Source organism: Carya illinoinensis, chromosome 2, assembly GCF_018687715.1.
Source record: "Carya illinoinensis cultivar Pawnee chromosome 2, C.illinoinensisPawnee_v1, whole genome shotgun sequence".
Taxonomy (NCBI): domain Eukaryota; kingdom Viridiplantae; phylum Streptophyta; class Magnoliopsida; order Fagales; family Juglandaceae; genus Carya; species Carya illinoinensis.
Window position 1 is genome coordinate 6,861,413 of NC_056753.1, and position 25,478 is coordinate 6,886,890.

Sequence of the window (25,478 nt, forward strand, 5' to 3'; positions counted from 1 at the left end):
TTTATGGGAATTTGGAGGGCTAGGGTAATTGATAGATGAACAACATATTCTGAAACAATCTAATTTAGTGCACCATTATTTATAGCTTTCGACTATAGAAAAATTTTACTCATCAGGACTACATTACACACTTGTTTTTATATTTGTATGTTTTATTTTTTTTTCTTAACATGTGTATGGTGTAGGGCTATTGAATATAAGAGCCTGTTTGGGATTGAGTTTGAAAGTTTAAAAAACACTTTTAATTGTTTAAAAGCTCTTTTAAAAGAAAAATGATATGTTTAGTAAATTTATAAAAAGTGTTTTAATAACTTAAAAAAGTTGAAAATCTACTTTTTAAAAAAGTACCAAATTGAAGTTTTTATCAAAAAGCTCATGTAGATAACTGTATATTTTTAAAAAATTAATATAACTAACCTTAAAAGTGCTTTACAGACATAGTTATTAAATAGTAAATAACTTTTTAATAGTATAATTTTTTATTTAAGTTAAAAGCTATAAATTCTAAACTTATAAGCTATATTTCTCACCGTAATCTCAAACATATACTAAAAACTCTATAATATAATATCAAACCTTCGAAGTAGGCTTGCAACTGCTTTTGACGGCAGTTCACTCTTGGTTCGATTAAGAAACATAAATCGAACTAATTTATTGGCTTCATTGTCATTTTTTACGTTAATTTCTATTTACTAAATTTGCTGTAAAGAGTTGTACGTTGTGATCTCCTTTAAATTAATGCAATTATAAAAAATAAAGAGAAATATTTTGGATATAAAAGAATTTTATAAAAGTCTACAAATTAATATAGGTTGATCTAATATATTATATTATAAAATTATTTTAATTATAAAATAAACCTAACATATATTATATGAAATAATAATAATCTTCGTACTTCATTTTCAGCCAACGTTTATTTAAGTGAGCTGCTTTTTATTTTTCCTTTGAAAAAGCAGATCAGCAAAGAAACCCCAAAAAGCAATTGTATGATGGAAAATGATAGGGCACCGCTGGTGGCCCCTAGCGGGAGCCACCGCTGGCCCTATTTTATTTTTTTTTTTAATTTTTTTTAAAAATTAAGTAATTTTTTTATAATATTATTATAATTTTTTATATTTTTTTAAAATATTTAAAAATATTAAAAAAAAAATTTAAAAAAAAAATCAAAAAGGTAAAAAATTTTTTTTGCCTAACTGTGACTCACAGCGGAAGCCACCAGCTGTGCCTGTAGCACCGTCCTTATATGATTGATCTTTTTCATGTGTAAATACTATAGTACTCTTTGGCAGAGGAAGACTGACACGATTGCAATTCTATGGTTCATCTTTTCCAGAACGAACTGCTTGCTTCCCAGATAAGTCATGACTTTTAGTATTTAATCGAAACTTTATCTCAAAAAAAAAAAAAAAAAATGGATACATAAGGACCACACAATACTGCCATTTGGTCATATTTCACTGTTCTTACAATATAACAAATGCATTCACCTAACACTGAACTCAATTTATAATAGCAGGGCCACCTTAGTCAATACTTGTCCCCACTTATATTTATGTAATCTATCTAACCTTTTGCCCACGAAACGCACCGACATCAGACTGTCCATGTCATTCTTATAAAATTTATATTCGTGTTTAGACCAAAGATCTAGAAGAGTTTCCTCTCTATCTGTTTAATTATTGAGTTTTGCTATACATGAGACTTCTGTTCAAGGATGATCATGTGTTTGTCGCTTTCTTGTAATGATTCACTTTAAGATGGACGTCTTTATTCTCGACCTGGGATTTTTAAGTCGTGGAAATTAATAGAGCATGATCAAGATTGTTCTCCTTTAAAAGCATGCATCTCTGAACTCCAAGAGCACCATGAGAAAACCAAACCAAGTCTAACAGTGACTATTGTGTGACCTGAACGTACAATCAAAAACTTTGTGCGCTATGGCATCAAATTCAACAGTCTCACTAGCTTTCCTCTTATCGGTGATTCTAATGCAAGTGCTTAGTACTGAAGCCGGTGGAATCGCAATCTACTGGGGTCAGAATGGAAATGAAGGTACCTTGGCTCAAACTTGTGCCACTAATAAGTTTGCATTCGTAAACATTGCTTTCCTTTCAACCTTCGGCAATGGCCAAAAACCAATCATCAATCTTGCTGGTCACTGTGATCCAAATAGTAACGGCTGCACCAGATATAGCTCTGACATAAAGTCGTGTCAAGCACAAGGAATTAAGATGATGCTCTCTATTGGAGGAGGGGCAGGGAGCTACTCCCTTACTTCGACAAATGATGCTCAACAAGTTGCGACCTATCTATGGAATAACTTCTTGGGCGGACAATCCTCTTCTCGCCCTCTTGGAGATGCTGTTTTGGATGGGATTGATTTCGACATTGAAGGAGGAACAACCCAACACTGGGATGAGCTTGCAAGGTATCTCTCCGGATACAGCAAACAAGGAAAAAAGGTATACTTAACGGCAGCTCCTCAGTGCCCTTTCCCTGATGCTTGGATGGGAGGTGCTCTTAAGACCGGTCTATTTGATTATGTATGGGTACAGTTCTATAACAATCCTCCATGCCAGTATTCCTCAGGTAATATTGCGAATCTAGTAAATGCATGGAATCAATGGAATTCTATTCCTGCAACCAAAATATTTCTAGGACTTCCTGCAGCACCTAACGCAGCTGGAAGTGGCTTCATTCCTGTAGCTGATTTAACTTCCAAGGTGCTTCCGGCCATTAAAAGTTCTGCCAAGTATGGAGGTGTGATGTTGTGGTCAAAATACTATGACGATCAGACTGGATACAGTTCTTCCATCAAAAGCAGTGTTTAGAACTGCGAATGAAAACAGGATTTCTCCTTGGCAATGGAAAAAAATAGATCAGTTGTTGTATGGATGTTACATTAATGCAGAAGGCATTAGCTAAAATAATTAAAGTGTGCTTTGATTAGCCATTTTATATAGAAGTACTGTAGATCATAAGACATATAAATGTTATAATCATGGTTTTCCTCGGCCTTAGCGAGGGTTTTAATAATTAGAGGCTTGACCTTGTTTTTATTTTTCTATTTTATTGTCTTAAAAAATCAGGTAATAAATAAATGAATATATAAATACATAAATGAGATAATAAAGAAGTTGATCAATTTCCTTTAGTGAAAGAATAGACCATGTATCGAGTTGCCACCAATCTTCATTGTCAAGATGGCTGTCTTGACCCCAATTTTCCTTCCATGAAGCTGGAATGTTTGAAGTACTTCTCTCTATAGATAGTCGAGACCAGAGAGTTGGGAGACTGAATGAATCTCCACCCTTGTTTTGCTAACAAGGTTAGATTGAAACAATTCAGGTCCTTAAAACCCATTCCACTCTTCCCTTTCTGCCCTGCCATCGTTACCCACTTCCTCCATTGAATTCCCCATTCCTTCTGGTACTTACCCTACCAAAATTTTGAGAACATGTTGTTTATCTCATTACAAAGCTTCAGAGGTATTTTGAAAACACTCATTGTATATGTGGGCAAGGCCTGCAAAACAGCTTTTATTAGAACTTCCTTACCAGCCTGAGATAGAAAGTTATTTTTCCAGCTAGTGTTTTTGTGCCAAATCTTCTCTTTTAGTACTCTGAATGTGTTGAACTTTGATCTTCCTACAACTGTAGGAAGGCCAAGATACCTTTCATAGCTCCCACACGCTACTGACCCACTTGCTTGCAAAATTCTGTTCTTAGTAACTAAAGAAGTATTAGTACTGAAGAAAATAGAAATCTTGTCCTTGTTAAGGAACTGACCCGAGGCCTTTTCATATGTCTTCAATAACTCTTGTAGTTTATACCACTCCTCAATAGAAGCTCTTCCAAACAAAATGCAGTTATCTGCAAACAACAGGTGATTTATAAAGAGACCTCCTCTTGTCACTTGAAAACCTTTGATTATCCCCCTCCTTTCTGACTGGTTTAGCAGACAACTCAGCCTCTCTACACATAATATAAAAAGGTAGGGTGATAAAGGGTCACCCTGCTTTAAACCTCTTGAAGGTTTAATAACTTGCCCCGGCTTCCCATTGACCAGTACAGAATAGGTTACTGAGGTTACACACCTCATTATCAAAGCAATCCATTTCTCACTAAAACCAAGCTTCTTCATAACAGCCTCCAAGAAAAGCCATTCAATGCGATCATAGGCTTTAGACATGTCCAATTTTACTGCCATATTTCCTTCTTTACCTCTCTTTCTGGTCTTCATAGAGTGGATCATCTCATATGCTAACATGATATTATCTGAAATAAGCCTCCTTGGCAGAAAGGCACACTGAGTTGGGGCAATTATCTCTGATAAGACTTTCTTGAATCTGTTTATAATAGTTTTTGAAATTAATTTGTACAAAACATTGCACAAACTAATTGGCCTGGAGTCCCTCACATGTTTAGGCTCTTTCAGCTTAGGGATAAGAGCAATAAATGTATGATTCAACTTAGGAAGCCATGAATTACCATTGAGAGCAGACAGCACAGCAACACACACCTCATCTGCTACTTGGTTCCAATGACTTTGGTAGAAACAAGCACCAAAGCCATCAGGACCAGGTGACTTCAAAGGAGCCATTTGTCTCAAAACTTCCTCAACTTCTGCTCTAGAAAAATTCTTCAGTAGCCTGTCATTCATGTCCTGAGTCACCTTTGGCTCCATGCCACTCAGACAGCCTTCCAAATCCTCTCTAGAGGGCTCAGTAGACCTGAACAAATCCTTAAAATAATAGCCGAAAGCTCTTTCAATATCCTCACTTCCACTCACCATTCTGTTATGCTCATTTATGACCTGCTTAATGGTATTTTTCTTCCTTCTTTGGTTTGCACAAGCATGAAAATACTTGGTATTTTTGTCACCATGCCTGTACCAATTTACCTTTGCTCTTTGTCTCCACCTTAAATCCTCTTTTTCCAATAGCAAGCTTATTTCTTCTTGTACTTTTCTGATCTCAGCCACATTTTGTTTACATTCAATATGTTGCAATTGTTTTAACCTTGCTGTAAGGGCTTCTAATTCACTTTCTCCCCCCCCTCTTGTTTTTCCTGCTCCATTGCTGTAAAGCTGTCTTACTTCTGGTCAGTAAATTTTCTACTTTCTCCAAGGGATTCCTTCTACCATCTTCCTTAGTCCAGGCCCTCTTAACCACCTCAGAACACTCTTCCTCTAAATCCCAGCTTGCTTCATATTTGAACCCCTGTTTCCTCACCCATCTCCTCTTATCTCATTGAAAGACATGAATCACTAAAGGCTTGTGGTCTGAAGTACTAGCAGGTAGTACTTCCACCCAAACATCCTTATACACCTCTAACCATTTTGTGTTTGCAACAGCTCTATCCAATCTCTCCCGAGTGAAGGTTTCATCTTCATGCCTATTGCTCCAGGTAAATTTCTCACCCTTCCATCCTAAGTCATGCAAACTCTTTCTGGATAGAACCTCTCGGAAGTCCTCCATTTGTTTTTCAGGCCTTGCTCTCCCTCCCTCTTTTTCATCATTAGTCAATATTTCATTAAAGTCCCCTGCAATGCACCATCCCACCCTGCCCTTTGGTTCCATAGAATCTAGAAGATCCCATGATTCCTTTCTTTTTGCCACCTCAGGTTGCCCATAAAAACCAGTAAACAACCACTTCTCCTCTAACCCTTCCTCTTGAATCCATGCATTTATATGTCTTTGAGAATAATTTTCTATGTCTATATTAACATTTTCATTCCATAGCAGTACCAATCCACCTCCTTTCCCCATAGGATCCACTGTGAAACAGCCTTCAAACCTGAGCCTCCTTTTCAAACTATCAAACTTCACCCTACAACTTTTAGTTTCCATAAGAAAAATCACACTGGGTTTATTAATCTCTGCTAGGTTGCAGAGATCTTGAACTGTCCGAGGGTTCCCCAACCCTCGGCAGTTCCAACTTAAGATTTTCATAATGTATGGCGGGGCTAGTTTCCAGCCTCCGCCACACCTTTTATACCATCATGTAACACCTTCCTTTCCTCACTCCTTGCTTTTTTTCCTGCTACTGTTTTTTGTTTCCCCACTTTCTCTTCATAACTCCTCTTCTTACCACATAGATCCTTACTCTCTCCCTCTATTCTCAACCCCTTTCCTCTTGCTCTCCTCTTCCACGACCCTTTCTTAAGTGAACCTCCTTTCTCAGCCTCTATCACATTTTCCTCCTCAGCTTCTTCCAATCTCAACTGTCCACCTCGACTCTCTACCACCTCTAGCTCATTCTCTTTAGCTTTCTCCCATTCCCCTTCTCTTCTCTCTTCCCCTTGCAGTAAGCTAAACCCTTCCCCCTTCCTCCCTTCACTTTCTTTTTCTTGTAGGTCATTCATTATATGTTCAACTGTCACCCCCTATCCTCTATACAGTTTACTCCCCCTGAGCTTCCCATAATCATCTCAGTCTTCTCTCCCCCTCCCTCACTCATCTTGTCTGACTGAACTTCACTTGCCTCATTTATGTTTTTTTTGAAACTCTTCACTCTCCCACCTTGATTAGCCCTCATCCACACCCCAAATTGCCCCTCCCCTTCATTAGTTTTTTCTTGCCTTTTGCACCCAACCTCACCATGCATTATGCATCCACACTCAAAACATATCTTAGGTAGCTTCTCATAACTAAAAGGGATCCAAATACTCTCCCCTTTCACCTTTATGGTTCTTCCCCTCGGTAGAGGCTCCATGATTTTCATCTGAATTTGAACTCTCATAAATTGACCCCATCCACTTCCATCTTCTAACGTGTCTACCTTCTCTACTAACCCCACTGTTCCTCCTATTTGTTCTCCTCTAGTTCTGTTCATACAAGCCAAAGGTAAGTTATGCATCCTTACCCAAAGACTTTCAGCTTCAAAAACCATCCGATGAGGGGGAGTAAAGCCATCAAATCTCTTCATAGCTAAGAGTTGATTATCAAATAGCCATGGTCTCCCCCCCCCCCCCCCCCCCCACCCCCCATACCCTCTCCTTATCTGCATGGGTCTCAAACACAATGACAAAGGTGTTTTGACTTACCTCAAGAAATACTGCTGCCTTGCTTATCCTCCACACTTTTGCCATTGTAGACCCCAGCACCTCCTTACTAATCGGTCGTGTTGAACATACTTTCCCCACCACACTTCTATCTTCCTTATACCTCAGTACATCATCTTCTTCATCCTCGAAAATGATCTCAGCAGCTTCCTCTTCTGTCAACTTAAACTTCCTCCATTTTTCCTCCAAATCATTCATCTTAGTCCGTTTTCTTCCCAGTCCTCACCACCTTCCACGGCTGACAACCACCATTAAACTGGCTTTTTTTATTCCCTCAGCTGAATATACTCACTTTTTGCACTTTTATGTTATAACCACCTCTGACACTCGTGCCCTTTACGCACACTCACACACCTTCACCTCCTTTTTTTAGAAGAAAAAAGAGAGAGAAGACTAGGAGACGGGTTATAGGTTTTGGGTGGGGACATAAATGGTTGAATACACCTACTTCATTTTCAGTTCAGTCACCAATATCAGTGCTAAGAGTAGATTCAACAGTTGATGAATTAATGGGAGAGAACAAAGGAGAATGGAATGAAGAAAGGATTCAAGCTATCTTTCATGCAGAAGAGGCAAAACAGATTCTAAGCATTCCACTATGCAAAGGTAGAACTGAAGATAAGGTAGTATGGGGGCCATCTAAGAAAGGGCTTTTTTCTGTGAGAAGTGTCTATTACCTGCAGAGGGACAAAATAAGGAGGAGCAGAGGGGAGTCTTCTATGGAAAATCAGGTTGATCATAGATGGAAGAAGATATGGGAGCTCGAAGTGCCAAATATGGTGAAGGTATTCTTGTGGAAGGCAGCTAATGACTTACTAGCTACAAAGAAAAACCTGTATCAAAAAAAGATAGTGAAGGATCCCAGCTGTCCTATATGCCAGAGTGGAGAGGAGTCAGTGATGCATGTACTATGGGAATGCAAAGCAGCAATGATGTCTGGGCAAACAGAATGAGTGTACTGCAGAAATGGCAAAGGGCTGAAGGGAATTTTATGGCTTTATGGGAAAAATTGATGGAAGGACTTGATAGAGAAAAGCTAGAAGTTGTAGCCATACAGATGAGGAAGGTTTGGCTAAGAAGAAATACTTTTGTGTTTGAGAACAGACTCTCATGCCCAAACAAACTGCTCATATCAGCTGCAGAGGTACTGGAGGAGTTTAAGCTGGCTAACAGAAGGAAAAATGCAGGTTTTCAACTAAAGACTAGGCCAGGTCATAATGCAGTTTGGGTTAAGCCTACAGAAGACTTTGTAAAGGTGAATTGGGATACCTCCTTTGATATCAAGAGGGGGAAAATGGGAATGGGGGTTATAATGAGAAATGTTAATGGAGAGGCTTTGCTTGTAGCATGTGACACAAAGTTCAATGTACAATCAGCAGAAGTGGCAGAATGCTATGCTCTTTGGAAGACTTTGAAGGTGTGCAGCGAGTTGAATGTGCAGAAAGTGATCTTTGAAGGAGATGCTAAAGGAGTTATAACAGCAGTGCAGAGTGAAGAAGAAATTTTGTCTATCATAGGTCCCTTAGTTGATGATATTAGGGATGTTTTGAGTAATAGGAAAGAGTGGAGTTTACATTTTGATTATAGAGAAAGGAACAAAGTTGCATAGAGGATGAAAAAATTTGGATAGAGGAGGTACCAGACTGCATTATTCATAGTCTGGATATTGAAAGGAGATGTAAGAATTTGAATTCATAAATGAAATTGAGGTTCTTTGTTTAAAAAAAAAAAAAAAGATGGCTGTCTTGACCTTTACGCCCCAACCCACAAAAGTTAAATCATTCATTTCACATACAGACCTTCGGTTGTTTACTTCTTCTTACTATTCCATAATGAGAGTTTCGGTTCTGCTAGGGAGTAATTTAAAGTGGTGACCTAAAAGAGAGGAAGCATGCAGTTTGTTATACTCAGAGTTCTTGTAAATAAGAGTTCTGCTATTTCCAAGCCACTGTTTTTAAGTTTGTAATTTTCTTTTTGTTAAATCTTTTTAGAGAATCATACGCTACAGTGCCTTTGTTGTCAATCCAGGTGCTGTCACTTATATCTCTTTCTAATATCTATGTATTTGCTCAGACCTCTTGCCTTACTTACTTTCGTCTCTCTTTAGCTTAGAGCTATCTTTGACCACCATTGAAGGAATTAGGTATGTTAGGTCTGTGTCACTTCATGTCTTTCATCCATGAAAGAGAATGAATAGTTGTCAAGGTTCCCTCCAGAGATTCCTTATTTTATTTTAAGCTCATCGACTTTTTTTATAATTCGGTGCATGTTCTCAAAGTCACTGTCTCTATCTCTATCTCTCCTCTATAACTATCAAAGTTTGGAACCAGCACAATTAGAACTGTCTCAATTGTATCCATTAAACCAAAAAACCAGTGCCAGATTTCATTCATACTCTTTTTCTACCCATTGTTTGGGATTGAAATTGTTTTGTGTTTTTGAAAGGGTGTTTTTTCTGCTTGTTAAGGAAATTTCAACACCCAACTCACCCTGACATAGCGCCTGACATACCGATTGGTCTGTTTTGTGTGAGTTAATTTGTTGCCTCACGTACTAAAATAGTTGACACGCAACCCCTTGGGGCCAGGCAACCCACGATCCGCCACTTACCGGCCAATACCATATCAAAGCTCTAACGTCACCTATGTTGCCAAAAGTGAACATGAAATCCACACCTCACCCTGCCAGTTAGGGCCGTGCATCTGGACTGCTTCTTCTTTTTCTTTTTTCTTTTTTTTGGATCAAATCAAAGACTCGGAAAATCAGGTGCGAGTATCCACTAGGAAAACCAGTTACAGTTTTGATAAATGAATACTCGAATTTTTATAAATGGAAACCTGCTTGAATTATAAACTCAAATCCTGATCTGGATATAGGTGGAATTTAGATTTCGGGATTTTACACCCCTATGCTAAAAGACATTGATCGGCTGTCTTGATGGGAATTTGGAGGGCCAGGGTATTTGATAGATGAACAACATACTCTGAAACAATCTAATTTAGTGCATCATTACTTGTAGCTTTCGACTAAAGAAAAATTTTGCTTAGCAGCGCTACACTATATATTTATTTTTATATTTTTATTCTTAACATATGTGTGATGTAGGGCTATTGAGTATAAAAACTCTATAATATAATATCAAACTTTCAAATTAGGCCTGCAACTGTTTTTTACGACAGTTCGCTTCTTGGTTCGATTAAAAAACATAAACCGAACTAATTTATTGGCTTCATTGTTAATTTCTATCCACTGAATTTGTTATAAAGAGTTGTACGTTGTGATTTCTTTTAAATTAATGCAATTATAATAAATAAAGAGAAATATTTTGGACATGAAAGAATTTTATAAAAGTCTACAAATTAATAAAAATTGATTTAATACGTTATATTATAAAATTTATTATATGATAAATCTAATTTATTATAACAAGTAATATTACTTTTCCGTCCTTAATTTTCAGCCTGCATTTACTTTAAGTGGGCTGCTTTTTACCCTTCCTTTGAAAAAGCAGATCAGCATAGTAACCTCAAAAAGCAATTGTATGATTATCTTTTTCACGTGTAAATACTATACTCTTTGGCAGAGAGAGACCGCACAATGCGCGCAATTGTTCGGTTCATCTCCTCCAGAACCAACTGTTCACTCCCAGATTCGTCTCGACTTTCACTATTTAATCGAAACTTTATCAAAAATCATAAAAATAAAAATAAAAAATAAAAAATTTGGATACCTAAGGACCACACAATACTGCCATTTAGTCATATTTCACTGTTCTTACAATATAACAAATGCCTTCACATGCATTGAACCCAATTTATAATAGCAGGGCCACCATAGTCAATACTCGTCCCCACTTATATTTATGTAATCTATCTAACCTTTTGCCCACGAAATGCATTGACGTCATACTGTCCGTGCCATTCTTTTGAAATTTGTGTTCGTGTCTAGACCAAAGATCTAGAAGAGTTTCGTCTCTATTTGTTTAATTAATGTTGAGTTTTGCTATACATGAGACTTTTGTTCGAGGATGATCATGTGTTTCTCGCTTTCTTTTAATGATTCACTTTAAGATGGATGTCTATTCTCTTGACTTGGGATTTTTAAGTCATGTGGAAATTAATATTTAATTGTAGATTTCAAAAGAGGCATTAACTAGTCTTGATCTACAACCATTCATATGTAGCGAACTCGACCGGTGGGACTAATTGACTTCTAAACATTACTCAATAGCAGTAGAAGTTAGGCATTAGAGCATGATCATTGTTCTATAAAAGCATGCTTCTCTGAACTCCAAGAGCACCGTGAGAAAACCAAGCCTAACAGTGACTAGTGTGTGACCTGAACAATCACAAACTTCGTGCGCTATGGCATCAAATTCAATATTAGTCTCACTAGCTTTCCTCTTATCGGTGATTCTAATGCAAGTGGTTAGTACTGATGCCGGTGGAATCGCAATCTACTGGGGTCAGAATGGAAATGAAGGTACCTTGGCTCAAACTTGTGCCACTAATAAGTATGCATTCATAAACATTGCTTTCCTTTCAACCTTTGGCAATGGCCAAAAACCAATCATCAACCTTGCTGGTCACTGTAATCCAAATAGTAATGGCTGCACCAGACTGAGCTCTGACATAAAGTCGTGTCAAGCAAAAGGAATTAAGTTGATGCTCTCTATTGGAGGAGGGGCAGGTAGCTACACCCTTACTTCGACAAACGATGCTCAACAAGTTGCGACCTATCTATGGAATAACTTCTTGGGCGGACAATCCTCTTCTCGCCCTCTTGGAGATGCTGTTTTGGATGGGATTGACTTCGACATTGAAGAAGGAACAACCCAACACTGGGATGAGCTTGCAAGGTATCTCTCCGGATACAGCAAACAAGGAAAGAAGGTATACTTAACGGCAGCTCCTCAGTGCCCTTTCCCTGATGCTTGGATGGGAGGTGCTCTTAAGACCGGTCTATTTGATTATGTATGGGTACAGTTCTATAACAATCCTCCGTGCCAGTATTCCTCAGGTAATATTGCCAAACTAGTAAATGCATGGAATCAATGGAATTCTATTCCTGCAACCAAAATATTTCTAGGACTTCCTGCAGCACCTAACGCAGCTGGAAGTGGCTTCATTCCTGTAGCTGATTTAACTTCTAAGGTGCTTCCGGCCATTAAAAGTTCTGCCAAGTATGGAGGTGTGATGTTGTGGTCAAAATACTATGACGATCAGACTGGATACAGTTCTTCCATCAAAAGCAGTGTTTAGAACTCCGAATGAAAATGGGATTTCTCCATTGCAATGGAAAAAAATAGACCTCTTGTTGTAGGGATGGTACATTAATGCAAAAGCATTAGCTAAAATTATTAAAGTGTGCTTTGATTAGCCATTTTATATAGAAGTACTGTCGATCATAAGACATATAAACGTTATAATCATGGTTTTCCTCGGCCTTAGTGAGGATTTTAATAATTAGAGGCTTGACCTCGTTTTTTCTTTATTTGTTCCTATTTTATTGTCTTAAAAGATCATGTAATAAATAAATGAATATATAAATACATAAATGGGATAATAAAGAAGTTGATCAATTTCCTTTACGCCCCAACCCACAAAAGTTGAATCATTCATTTCACATGCAGACCTTCGGTTGTTTACTTCTTCTGGCTATTCCATAATGAGAGTTTCGATTCTGCTAGGGAGTAATTTAAACTGGTGACCGAAAAGAGAGGAAGCATGCAATTTGTTATCAAAGAGTTTTTGTAAATAAGAGTTCTACTATTTATAAGCCACTGTTTTTAAGTTTGTAGGTTTTTTTTGTTAAATCTTTTTAAAGAATCATACGCTACAGTGCCTTTGTTGTTAAGCCAAGTGCTGTCACTTATATTTCTTTCTAATATCTATCATGTATTTGCTCAGACCTCTTGGCTCGCTTACTTTCGTCTCCTAGCTAAGAGCTATCTCTGGCCACCATTGAAGGAATTAGGTATGTTAGGTCTGTGTCACTTCATGTTTTCATCCATGAAAGAGAATGAATAGTTCTCAAGGTTCCCTCCATAGATCCCTTATTTTATTTAAAGCTCACCGACTTTTTTTATAATTCGGTGCATGTTCTCAAAGTCATTGTCTCTAGGATAATGCTAGAGATCCCGATCCTGCTAACTTGTCCTGCTAACCTTTTTTTTTTTTTTGAATTTTTTTTATAGAAAGATTAAAAAAATTATATTTAATTATACTGTGAATTTTATTCATTTTTCAAAATATTTAAAAGTGTTAAAAAAATATATGAAAAAAGTAAAAAAAAAAAAAACACTTTTAAATATTTTTTTCATATCATTTTTTTAACATTTTTAAATATTTTAAAAAAATGAATAAAATTTAAAATATAATTAAATATAATTTTCTTAATTTTTCTATAAAAAAAATTAAAAAAAAAAGGGGAGCGGGACAAGTTAGCGGGATCCCTATCATTTTCCTTGTCTCTATCTCTCCTCTATAACTAGCTTTGGGACCAGCACAATTAGAACTGTCTGAATTGTGTTCATTAAACCAAAAAACCAGTGCCAGATTTCATTCATACTCTTTTTCTACCCATTGTTGTTTGGTATTGAAATTGTTTTGTGTTTTTGAAAGGGTGTTTTTTCTGCTTGTTAAGGAAATTTCAACACCCAACTCAACTCGACATACCGCCTGACATACCGATTGTTCTGTTTTGTGTGAGTTAATTTGTTGCCTCACATACTAAAATAGTTGACACGCAAAACCCTGGTGGCCTGGCAACCCACGATCCGTCACTTATCGGCCAATACCATATCAAAGCTCCAACGTCACCTATGTTGCCACAAGTGAACCTGAAATCCACACCCCATCCTGCCCAGCTAGGGCTGTGCATCTGGACTACCCCTTTTTTTTTCCCTCTTTTCTGGGGTCCGATCAGAGACTCAGAAAATCAGTTGCGAGTATCCGCTAGGGTAACTGGTTATAGTTTTGATAAATGAATACCTGGATTTTTATAAATGGAAACCTTCTTGAATTATAAACTCAAATGCTGATCTGGATATAGGTGAAATCCAGAATTCGGGATTTTACACCCCTATCAGCTAAAAGACACATTGATAGGCTGTCGTTGATATTTGAGAGGTATATCCCTTGATTGGAAGTGGATGTGCATTCTTGTTTTTCTTGATGGGAATTTGGAGGGCCACGGAATTTGATAGATGAACAACATACTCTGAAACAATCTAATTTAGTGCATAATTACTTGTAGCTTTCGACTATAGAAAAATTTTACTTAGTAACGCTACACTACATACTTGTTTTTATATTTTTATATTTTTGTTCTTAACATGTGTGTGATGTAAGACTCTGGATCTTTCCTTTGCTTGGATTTCACTACTATGTCATCAACGTAACATAATCCTCCAATTCCTCATGCATCATATCATAAAATATAGCAGTCATAGCAGGTTGATAAGTAGCACCAGCATTCTTTTTTCCAAAAGGCAACACTGTGTAATATAAGTTACCTATCGGAATTCGACATCAGGAAGTGTTTTCACACCATCGACCGACATCAACTCATCCCAATCTTTAAGGAAGAGATCGACGATCCACCGGTGAACAAATTTAAATAAAGTCAATACCTTGCTCTTGAGCAAACCCCTTGGCAACTAACCTTGCCCGGTAGCTCTCAATCTTTCTATCAATACCTTTCTTTATTTTTGAAATCCATTTGCACCCAACCGCTTTTGTATAAAAACTCTATAATATAAGAGTTTTGCTATATACAAGTAACGCTGCATACTAATTGTTGAACCCAAGATTTCAAGTTTTGTGTAATTATATATTTACACATAGATTTTGATGATAACAAATGAATTCAAAGAATAAAGAAGTCTCAAGCTCAAGTTATCTACACAATGGAGTCAAGCACATCAAGGAAACAAGCATGAGCAAGAAGGGAACAAATTCACATTAAAATTATAGAGTAATGTTGTAAATCTCTTCAAAATTCGAAATTAGGATTAATGTTCAAAATTAATATTTTATCATAAAGCATTAAAATACATTTTTCACATGTGCATGAATATTTTTGAAAATTAAATTTGAAAATTTTGAAAGATGATTGATTGTCATCTTTTACATGTGCATGCCTTGATTAAAGGGTTGAACTTTGAAAATATTAAAGATGATTGATTGTCATCTTTCACATGTGCATGTTTTATTTGAATATTTTCAAAAGTGATTGATACATTTTTGGATTTATATAAAAGGTAGATGATTTTGTTTGAAAATTTTGAAAAATAAAGTGTGCTCATTTTGTCATATGCAAAAAGTAAAAGATTAGGTTTAAATTTTTTTGAAAAGGAAAGTGTGTTCATTTTGTCATATGCCAAAAGTAAAAAATTAGGTTTGATTTTTTAAAAAGTGAATGATGTTGTCTTTGACAATTGAAAAAGAAGAACCTTTTATTTGAATTTTTTGAAAAAGTGAATGATGTTGTCTTTAACATGTGAATCTTTTTAAATTTGAATATGAAGTCTCATATGCCTATAAATAGATCATTTGAGAACTTCACATTTACAATACCAAGAGTATATAACATTCATTCAAAACTTTCATTCTCTCTTCTCTAAGCATTGAGCCTTAATCTTTGTTCATTTTGAGAGATATAGTTTGCGCTGGATTGTTCTTATTTCACTCATTGAGGAGTGTTTTCTGATAACCTACCCACTATCAGCTTTTGTATCAGAAAAATGATGTGTATAACCCTTGTGCATGTAGAAAGTATTCTACACGGGGAATAGTTGAATCACCACGTGTAAGGTGTTTGCAAGTGTAGAGGGTGTTCTACACGGATCCTTTGTAGCGGTGTTGTTCAAAGATGTAATAGGTTTCTATCTCCACCTGAATGAGGTTGAATAGTGAATTTGGGAATCCTCAAGGGGTAGCTTGAGGCGAGGACATAGGCAGTGGGGCCGAACCTCGTTAACATACTGAATTTGCTTCTCTCTTACCCTTACTCTTTATATTTATTGTTATTTCATATTTTGTTTATATTTTATATTATATATTTGATTTATAATTATTATTTTTTTTTAATACAACTCAATTCACCCCCCTCTTGTGTTAGTTATCTGGGCAACAATTGGTATCAGAGCTAGTTGACCTGTACTGTTCATACAGGCATATCACTCATGGGAACTCTCGCTTGTGACTGTGTCACCGAAGCAAGACTCTCCGACCATGAGTGACGGTGCACCGGTGGAGACGGTGGCCGGCTAGTCTGGTAGGTACAATTGTTAGGTGACATAGGTGCGGCCTATGATCAGTAATAATTGGTATCAGAGCTAAGAGCTCTATTATAAGATTAACTATCTTTTGAGTTAAGATCTTATGACTAACATTGCAGCTTCATTTGGTGAAGGTCAATCTAGCAGTCGGCCTCCACTCTTTTGTGGAGATAATTACTCATTCTGGAAAGTTATAATGAGAATATTTCTTCAAGCTCAAGGTAGAGAAATCTGGAAATGTATTGTAAATGGACCTTATATTCCAGCAAAAGTGGTTGATGGAGTAAAGGTCAAAAAGGAATAAGAAGAATTTGATCGTGAAGACGATAGACTTTATACTTTAAATTTAACTGCTATGAATTTATTATATAATGCTCTTAATGGAAATGAATTTAATAGAATAATGAATTGCGCTACGGCAAAAGAAATTTGGGATAACTTGGAAGTTATTTATGAAGGAACTTCGCAAGTCAAGGAATCAAAAATTTATACTCTTACTCATGAATATGAAATATTTAAGATGAATGATGATGAATCTATTTCTAGTATGCACACTCGTTTTACTAACATCATAAACAGATTGACAGCTCTTGGCAAAGTTTATTCCAATGTGGAGATAGTAAGAAAAATTCTCAACTCTTTATCAAAACGTTGGGAATTAAAAGTTACAGCGATTCTTGAAGCTAGAGACCTCAAGAAGCTCGAAGTCAATGAATTCATTGGGTCACTTATCACCCATGAGTACACATTGAAAAGAGGAGAAGAAGAAAGAAAGCCAAAGAAGAGTTTAGCACTTAAAGGTGTTCATCATGAAAGTGAAAGTGATGAAGATGAGGAAAATGACGATAAAGATGAAGAAGTTGCGATGATAACAAGAAGAATTCAAAGATTCTTGAAGAAAAATAGAACTCCTCCGAAAAAATCCTTCAAAAAGTTTTCCAAGAAAGATTCAGGTAAAAATGACACTTTAATTTGTTATAAATGCAATAAATCTGGTTATATCAAGCCAGATTGTCCTCTGCTAAAGAAAGATCGAAACAAAGGCAAGAAAGCAATGAAAATTACATGGGATGATGATTCAAGTAGCTCAGATAGTGAAGCAAGCAATGAAGAATCAGCAAATCTTTGTCTTATGGCTAAAGATGACATTGAGGTAACAAATCTTGATAATATTGAAAATCCTTCATATAAAGAATTGCAAAATATTTTAGAAGAGGTTTATGAGGAATTTGAAAAATTGGGTATTAAATATACTGCTTTGAAAAAGAAAAATTTTTCTTTAACAAATGAAATTGAAATTTTAAGAAAAGAAAGTATCATTTTGAAAGATGAAAATCTTGAATTGAATAAGAAGAAAACCGATTTAGAAAATATTGTTGAAAACTTTACGAATGGAAAAAGAAATTTTGAAAAACTTCTTGGTAGTCAAATATGTGTTTTTGACAAGGCAGGTTTGGGATATATGTCAAAATAAAAATACAAACCTTATAAAAATTTCTTTGATATTCATTCTACATCAAAGACTAATATTCAAAATTCTTTTCATAAAAATAATTTTGTCAAAAAATGATATTATTATAATCATTCAATTTTTTCATATATGTCACATGCTATTTGCAATTTTTGTAATAGAAATGGTCATAATTATCATACTTGTCCTATTAGAAGAAATATCATACTTGTCCTATTAGAAGAAATCATACAATGACTATTAGGACCATATCAGTACCTAAAAATCTTGTTTCTTCTAATACTAATAAATAGAGGACCCAAAGAACTTAGGTACCAAGAAAAATCATTTTAATTGTTTTTATAGGTGTGCATGAAGTCTTCCACAAGCAAAAACAAATGGTTTTTAGATAGTGGATGTTCAAGACACATGACGGGAGACAAGACTAAGTTCTTTGATCTTAGATCTAAAGAAGAAGGACACGTGACATTTGGAGACAACTCGAAAGGGAAGATCGTGGGAATAGGTAAAATTGGTAATGAATCTTCTCTCATAATTGAAGATGTTCTACTTGTTGAAGGTCTAAAATATAATCTTTTGAGCATAAGTCAATTATGTGATAAAGGATTTACAGTTACTTTCCAAATAGATAAATGCATTATTTTGAATGATCATGATTGTAATATTTGTTTTATTGCTTTTAGAAGTAACAATGTTTATACAATCGATTTTGAAGAAATTACCCCACAAGATGCAATTTGTTTTTTAGCTCAAAATGAAACTAGTTAGTTATGGCATAGAAGACTAGGTCCTGCCAATATGGAACTTATTTCCAAACTTTCAAAAAATGATCTTGTAAGAGGTTTACCAAAAACATATTTTCTTAAAGACAAAATTTGTAATGCATGTCAATTTGGTAAACAAACAAAAACTTCTTTTAAAACTAAGAAACATATTTCCACTACTAAACCATTGCAACTGATACACATAGATCTTTTTGGACCAAATAGAGTTGCAAGTCTAGGAGGAAAATATTATGCATTTGTTATTGTTGATGATTTCTCTAGATATACTTGGGTCATCTTTCTTGCTCATAAAGATGAGGCACATAATGCCTTTACCAAGTTATGCAAGAGAATTCAAAATGAAAAGGACTATACTATTTTAAGTATCTGAAGTGATAGGGGAAAAAAGTTTGTTAATAAAAATATTGAAACATTTTGTGATGAAAACGGTTTTGTGCATAATTTTTCTGCTCCTCGAACTCCTCAACAAAATGGGGTAGTAGAGAGGAAAAATAGATCTCTTCAAGAGATGGCAAGAACAATGCTCAATGAGAACAACTTGCCTAATTATTTTTGGGCCGAAGCGGTAAGTATTGCATGTTATGTTATAAATAGAGTTATGCTAAGGTTTAAATTAGATAAAACCCCCTATGAGCTTTGGAATGAGAAAAAGCCCAACATTGGTTACTTTCATGTATTTTGATGCAAATGTTTTATTTTGAATGACAGGGATAATTTAAGCAAATTTGATGTAAAATCTGATGAATGTATCTTTCTCGGGTATTCTACTAATAGTAAAGCTTATAGAGTATTCAATAAAAAGATTTTGACTGTACAAGAATCTATGCATGTAGTATTTGATGAATCTAATTCTTCACTCTCCAAGAAATTTATTGATGAAGAAACATGAGATATAAATAATACGGAAAATCTCAATCTCAAGAAAGAGAAAACAATAGAGGAAGTTCAACATGGAGCCATCAGGAAAGATCATCAAAATTTAATACAAGATACAACAAAACAGTGAAAATTTGTGAAAGATCATCTAGTGAAACAAATTTTGGGAGAACCTTCACAAGGTGTAAGTACTCAATCATCTCTTAGAAATATTTGCAATCATACTACTTTTCTATCTCAAATTGAATCCAAAAATATTAATGACGCACTTCTTGATGAATCTTGGATTCTAGCTATGTAAGAAAAGTTGAATCAATTTGAAAGAAATGATGTTTGGACACCTGTTCCTAGACCCAAAAATTATACTATTATTGGAACAAAATGGATTTTTAGAAACAAGAAAGATGAGTCCGGAGTCATTACTAGAAATAAGGCTCGACTTGTAACCCAAAGTTTTAATCAAGAAGAAGGAATCGATTATGATGAGACATATGCACCTGTCGCAAGATTAGAAGCTATTCGAATGCTACTTCCATATGTTTGTTATAAAAATTTCAAACTTTTTCAAATGGATGTTAAAAATGCTTTCTTAAATGGTTTTATAAATGAAGAGGTATATGTTGAGCAACCTCCAGGTTTTGAAAATCATATTTCCCCAAATCATGTTTTCAAACTCACAAAAGCACTATATGGACTTAAACAAGCTCCTAGAGCTTGGTACGAAAGACTTAGTGGTTTCTTGATTGAAAAAGGTTTTTCAAGAGGAAAAATCGACACAACTCTTTTCATTAAATATGAAAATGATTCTTTGATTCAGATTTATGTTGATGATATAATATTCGGTGCTACTAATGAAAATATGTGTCAAGTTTTTGCTAAGACTATGCAGGAAGAATTTGAGATGAGCATGATGGGAGAACTTACATTCTTTCTCGGATTGCAAATTAAGCAAGCAAAAAGTGGGACATTCATCAATCAATCAAAATATATTAAGGAATTACTGAAGAAGTTTGGGATGGAAAATGCTAAGGAAATTGGAACACCAATGAGCCCATCAACTAAACTTGATAAAGATGAATCCGGTAAATCAGTTGATTCGAAGATATATCGAGGTATGATTGATAGCTTATTATATTTAACAGCCAGTAGACCAGATATTATGTTTAGTGTGTGCTTATGTGCACGCTTTCAATCATCTCCAAAAGAATCACATTTAATTACAGTTAAGCGCATTCTTAGATATCTTAGTGGTACAATTAACCTAGGGTTATGGTACCCTAAGCACACATCTTTCGATCTAATAAGCTACACAGATGCAGATTATGCTAGCTGTAAAATAGATCGAAAAAGCACTAGAGGAGCATGCCATTTCTTAGGTCATGCACTAGTTTCCTGGTTTAGTTAAAAACAAAATTCTGTTGCACTATCTACTGCTGAGGCAGAATATGTTGCTGCGGGTAGTTGTTGTGCTCAAGTTTTTTACATGAAGCAACAACTTGAAGATTTTAAACTCATGTATAATCACATTCCAATCAAATGTGATAATACAAGTGCTATAAATCTTTCAAAGAACCCAATACAACATTCTAGAACTAAACATATTGAAATAAAATATCATTTTGTTCGAGATCATGTGCAGAAAGGCGATATAGTACTAGAATTCACAAACACACACGATCAGTTAGCAGATATTTTCACAAAGCCTTTACCAGAAGATAGATTATGTATGATCAGAAAAGAAATAGGTATGATGCATGCTATGAATATCTCTTAAAAGATAAACTAGAGTCAATAAAAATAGAGATAGATTTTTTAAATACTTTTACATAAACTTAAGATTCTTAGCCTCATGTTTGAGACACTCATTCTCTTCATACAATATCATGTCATTCTTATCCATGGGAACCGGCAAGTAGAATGAAAAATCTAATAAAGATTTCAACTGTTTATTCTTCTGCCGAATGATTCCTTCCCTTGTATGAGACTCTTGAACAATTCGTTGAAGTACAACAATTTGTTCTTTGAGCTTTTCAACTTCATGATTTTTGGCTTGTAGCCGCTGAGAAAAAGCAACAATAGAGGAAGAGTAGCGAGTCTCAAGACTCATCAAGTCATAAATAGTATCAGAATCTGACTTATTAGTCAAATTATTATTTTCCTGCTGCAACATGGAACCAATGGCAACTGCAGAAAGGACAGGAGGTTGAGATGCAGGATGCCTCATGGATGGATTTAGAGAAATGTTAGAAGAATGAGCCATTGAGAAAAGAATAGAAGGCTTAAAACGAGAATGTTGAAGAAATGCAGATGAGTTATAGAGATGAGAAGAAAACTTGATGCGGATTGGATGAACTTCATGACTGATTTTATAGAGATAGCATAAAGAACAAGACAAGCTATCATCCAAGTCAAAAAGCAATATATTTTTTCCCTATCAGTGAAAATGACATTTTTTTTAGAAACTCGGAGCCTTCAATCTCGTTTGTCAACAACATCAGGCGATTTTTTCAAATCTCCAGTGACGGATGAAATCTCCAGTGACGGATGAAATTTATTTATTTTTTTTAACTATCTACAGTGTCTACTAACGCACCGTTTTCTTCAGATCCATTTACTTGTTGCAGATCCTTTTTAATGATGCCAAAAGGGGGAGAAGTATTAGACTAGAACATTAACATTGTTTAAATTGCTAAACTTATTATATATGCTTGGAATTATATTTATACTTTTGCTTGAAAAACTAACGCACATTCTCAGGGGGAGCTTAAGTATTAATACAGCTTTCAGGTTCTATCAAGTATTTGTCATCATCAAAAAGGGGTAGATTGTTGAACCCAAGATTTCAAGTTTTGTGTAATTATATATTTACACATGGATTTTGATGATAACAAATGAATTCAAAGAATAAAGAAGTCTCAAGCTCAAGTTATCTACACAATGGAGTCAAGCACATCAAGGAAACAAGCATGAGCAAGAAGAGAACAAGTTTACATTAAAATTATAGAGTAATGCTGTAAATCTCTTCAAAATTCGAAATTAGGATTAATTCTCAAAATTAATATTTTATCATAAAGCATTAAAATACATTTTTCACATGTGCATGAATATTTTTGAAAATTAAATTTGAAAATTTTGAAAGATGATTGGTTGTCATCTTTTACATGTGCATGCCTTGATTAAAGGGTTGAACTTTGAAAATATTAAAGATAATTGATTGTCATCTTTCACATGTGCATGTTTTATTTGAATATTTTTAAAAGTGATTGATACTTTTTTGGACTTATACAAAAGGTAGATGCTTTTGTTTGAAAATTTTGAAAAGTAAAGTATGCTCATTTTGATTAGGTTTGAATTTTTTGAAAAGGAAAGTGTGCTCATTTTGTCATATGCCAAAAGTAAAAGATTAGGTTTGATTTTTTAAAAAATGAATGATGTTGTCTTTGACAATTGAAAAAGAAAAACCTTTTATTTGAATTTTTTGAAAAAGTGAATGATGTTATCTTTGACATGTGAATCTTTTTAAATTTGAATATGAAGTCTCATATGCCTATAAATAGATCATTTGAGAACTTCACATTTACAACACCAAGAGCATATAACATTCATTCAAAACTTTCATTCTCTCTTCTCTAAGTATTGAGCCTTAATCCTTATTCATTTTGAGAGATATAATTTGCGCTGTATTATTCTTATTTCACTCATTGAAGAGTGTTTTCTGATAACCTACCCACTATCAGCTTTTGTATCAGAAAAATTGTGTGTATAACCCTTGTGCGTGTAGAAAGTATTCTACACGGAGAATAGTTGAATCACCACGTGTAAGGTGATTACAAGTGTAGAGGGTGTTCTACACGGATCCTTTGTAGCGGTGTTGTTCAAATGTGTAATAGGTTTCTATCTTCACCTGAATGAGGTTGAATAGTGAATTTGGGAATCCTCAAGGGATAGCTTGAGGCGAGAATGTAGGCAGTGGGGCCGAACCTCGTTAACATACTGAGTTTGCTTTTCTCTTACCCTTACTCTTTATATTTATTGTTATTTCATATTTTGTTTATATTTTATATTATATATTTGATTTATAATTATTATTTTTTTTAATACAACTCAATTCAACCTCCCTCTTGTGTTAGTCATCTGGGCAACACTAATCTACATACCAATATTAATTTCTTCATATTTTAACATTAAATTAGTACTGTTTTTAATAAAATCTATTTTTTGACCAATCACATTAGATCGGTGTATATCTTAATACACAATTATACTTACAACTAGATTTTTTCATAACATAATATCAAACTTCTAAAGTTGGCTTGCAACTGCTTTTTACGACAGTTCGCTTCTTGGTTCGATTAAAAAACATAAACCAAACTAATTTATTGGCTTCATTGTTTATTTCTATCCACTGAATTTGCTATAAAGAGTTGTACGTTGTGATTTCTTTTAAATTAATGCAATTATAATAAATAAAGAAAAATATTTTGGACATAACAGAATTTTATAAAACTCTACAAATTAATAAAAATTGATTTGATACGTTATATTATAAAATTATTTTTATTATAAGATAAATATAATATATTATAACAAATAATATTACTTTTCCGTCCTTCATTTTCAGCCTGCATTTACTTTAAGTGGGCTGCTTTTTACCCTTCCTTTGAAAAAGCAGATCAGCATAGTAACCCCCAAAAGCAATTGTATGATTATCTTTATCACGTGTAAATACTATACTCTTTGGCAGAGAGAGACCGCACAATGCGCGCAATTGTTTGGTTCATCTTCTCCAGAACCAACTGTTCACTCCCAGATTAGTCTCGACTTTCACTATTTAATCGAAACTTTATCTCAAATCATAAAAATAAAAATAAAAAATAAAAAATTTGGATACCTAAGGGCCACACAATACTGCCATTTAGTCATATTTCACTGTTCTTACAATATAACAAATGCCTTCACATGCATTGAACCCAATTTATAATAGCAGGGCCACCATAGTCAATACTCGTCCCCACTTATATTTATGTAATCTATCTAACCTTTTGCCCACGAAATGCACTGACGTCATACTGTCCTCTTGGACGGACAATCCAAGAGGACAATCCTCTTCTCGCCCTCTTGGAGATGCTGTTTTGGATGGGATTGACTTCGACATTGAAGAAGGAACAACCCAACACTGGGATGAGCTTGCAAGGTATCTCTCCGGATACAGCAAACAAGGAAAGAAGGTATACTTAACGGCAGCTCCTCAGTGCCCTTTCCCTGATGCTTGGATGGGAGGTGCTCTTAAGACCGGTCTATTTGATTATGTATGGGTACAGTTCTATAACAATCCTCCGTGCCAGTATTCCTCAGGTAATATTGCCAAACTAGTAAATGCATGGAATCAATGGAATTCTATTCCTGCAACCAAAATATTTCTAGGACTTCCTGCAGCACCTAACGCAGCTGGAAGTGGCTTCATTCCTGTAGCTGACTTAACTTCTAAGGTGCTTCCAGCCATTAAAAGTTCTGCCAAGTATGGAGGTGTGATGTTGTGGTCAAAATACTATGACGATCGTACTGGATACAGTTCTTCCATCAAAAGCAGTGTTTAGAACTCCGAATGAAAAGAGGATTTCTCCATTGCTATGGAAAAAAATAGATCAGTTGTTGTATGGATGGTACATTAATGCAAAAGGCATTAGCTAAAATAATTAAAGTGCGCTTTGATTAGCCATTTTATATAGAAATACTGTAGATCTTGTAATCATGATTTTCCTCCCTCTTAGTGACGGTTTTAATAATTAGAGGCTTGACCTCTCTTTTATTTAAAATTAAAAAAAAAAAAAGGAAAAAAAAAAAAGCATATATATGGAATGCTCTGAGGGAGGTGATTTGAACTTTTTGAATCCAGGTTCTACTGCTTACCAGCTGGTGTGTAACACATTTATTGGACGACTTATTGTAATTATTAAAAGAAAGTCAAGTCAAAGTACCTTTTAATTTATATAAA

General features: G+C 35.0%; 2 protein-coding genes across 3 annotated transcripts; both read left to right on the plus strand.

Moving 5' to 3' along the window:
* Positions 1-1,692: 1,692 nt before the first annotated feature.
* Positions 1,693-25,232, plus strand: LOC122299328 (acidic endochitinase-like). Of its 2 annotated transcripts, XM_043109540.1 has the most exons (2): positions 1,693-2,361; positions 24,608-25,232. In XM_043109540.1, exons 1-2 carry the CDS (start codon positions 1,941-1,943, stop codon positions 25,078-25,080), a joined length of 894 nt encoding a protein of 297 aa, XP_042965474.1. In that variant the 5' UTR covers positions 1,693-1,940; the 3' UTR covers positions 25,081-25,232. The 2 variants fall into 2 exon arrangements, with proteins under 2 accessions (XP_042965474.1, XP_042965465.1); XM_043109531.1 differs by lacking the exon at positions 24,608-25,232 and having other exon boundaries at positions 1,710-3,070.
* Positions 11,312-12,561, plus strand: LOC122299323 (hevamine-A-like). Its single transcript, XM_043109520.1, has one exon. The coding sequence runs from the start codon at positions 11,433-11,435 to the stop codon at positions 12,327-12,329; it is 897 nt and encodes a 298-aa protein (XP_042965454.1). The 5' UTR covers positions 11,312-11,432; the 3' UTR covers positions 12,330-12,561.
* Positions 25,233-25,478: the final 246 nt, after the last annotated feature.

Bases quoted from the DNA above. Each gene is read 5' to 3' on its own strand.
- LOC122299323 (XM_043109520.1), top strand. From the start codon at position 11,433: ATGGCATCAAATTCAATATTAGTCTCACTAGCTTTCCTCTTATCGGTG.
- LOC122299328 (XM_043109540.1), top strand. From the start codon at position 1,941: ATGGCATCAAATTCAACAGTCTCACTAGCTTTCCTCTTATCGGTGATT. The intron at 2,362-24,607 runs ATGCTGTTTTGG...GCCCTCTTGGAG, and splicing joins CTCTTCTCGCCCTCTTGGAG to ATGCTGTTTTGGATGGGATT.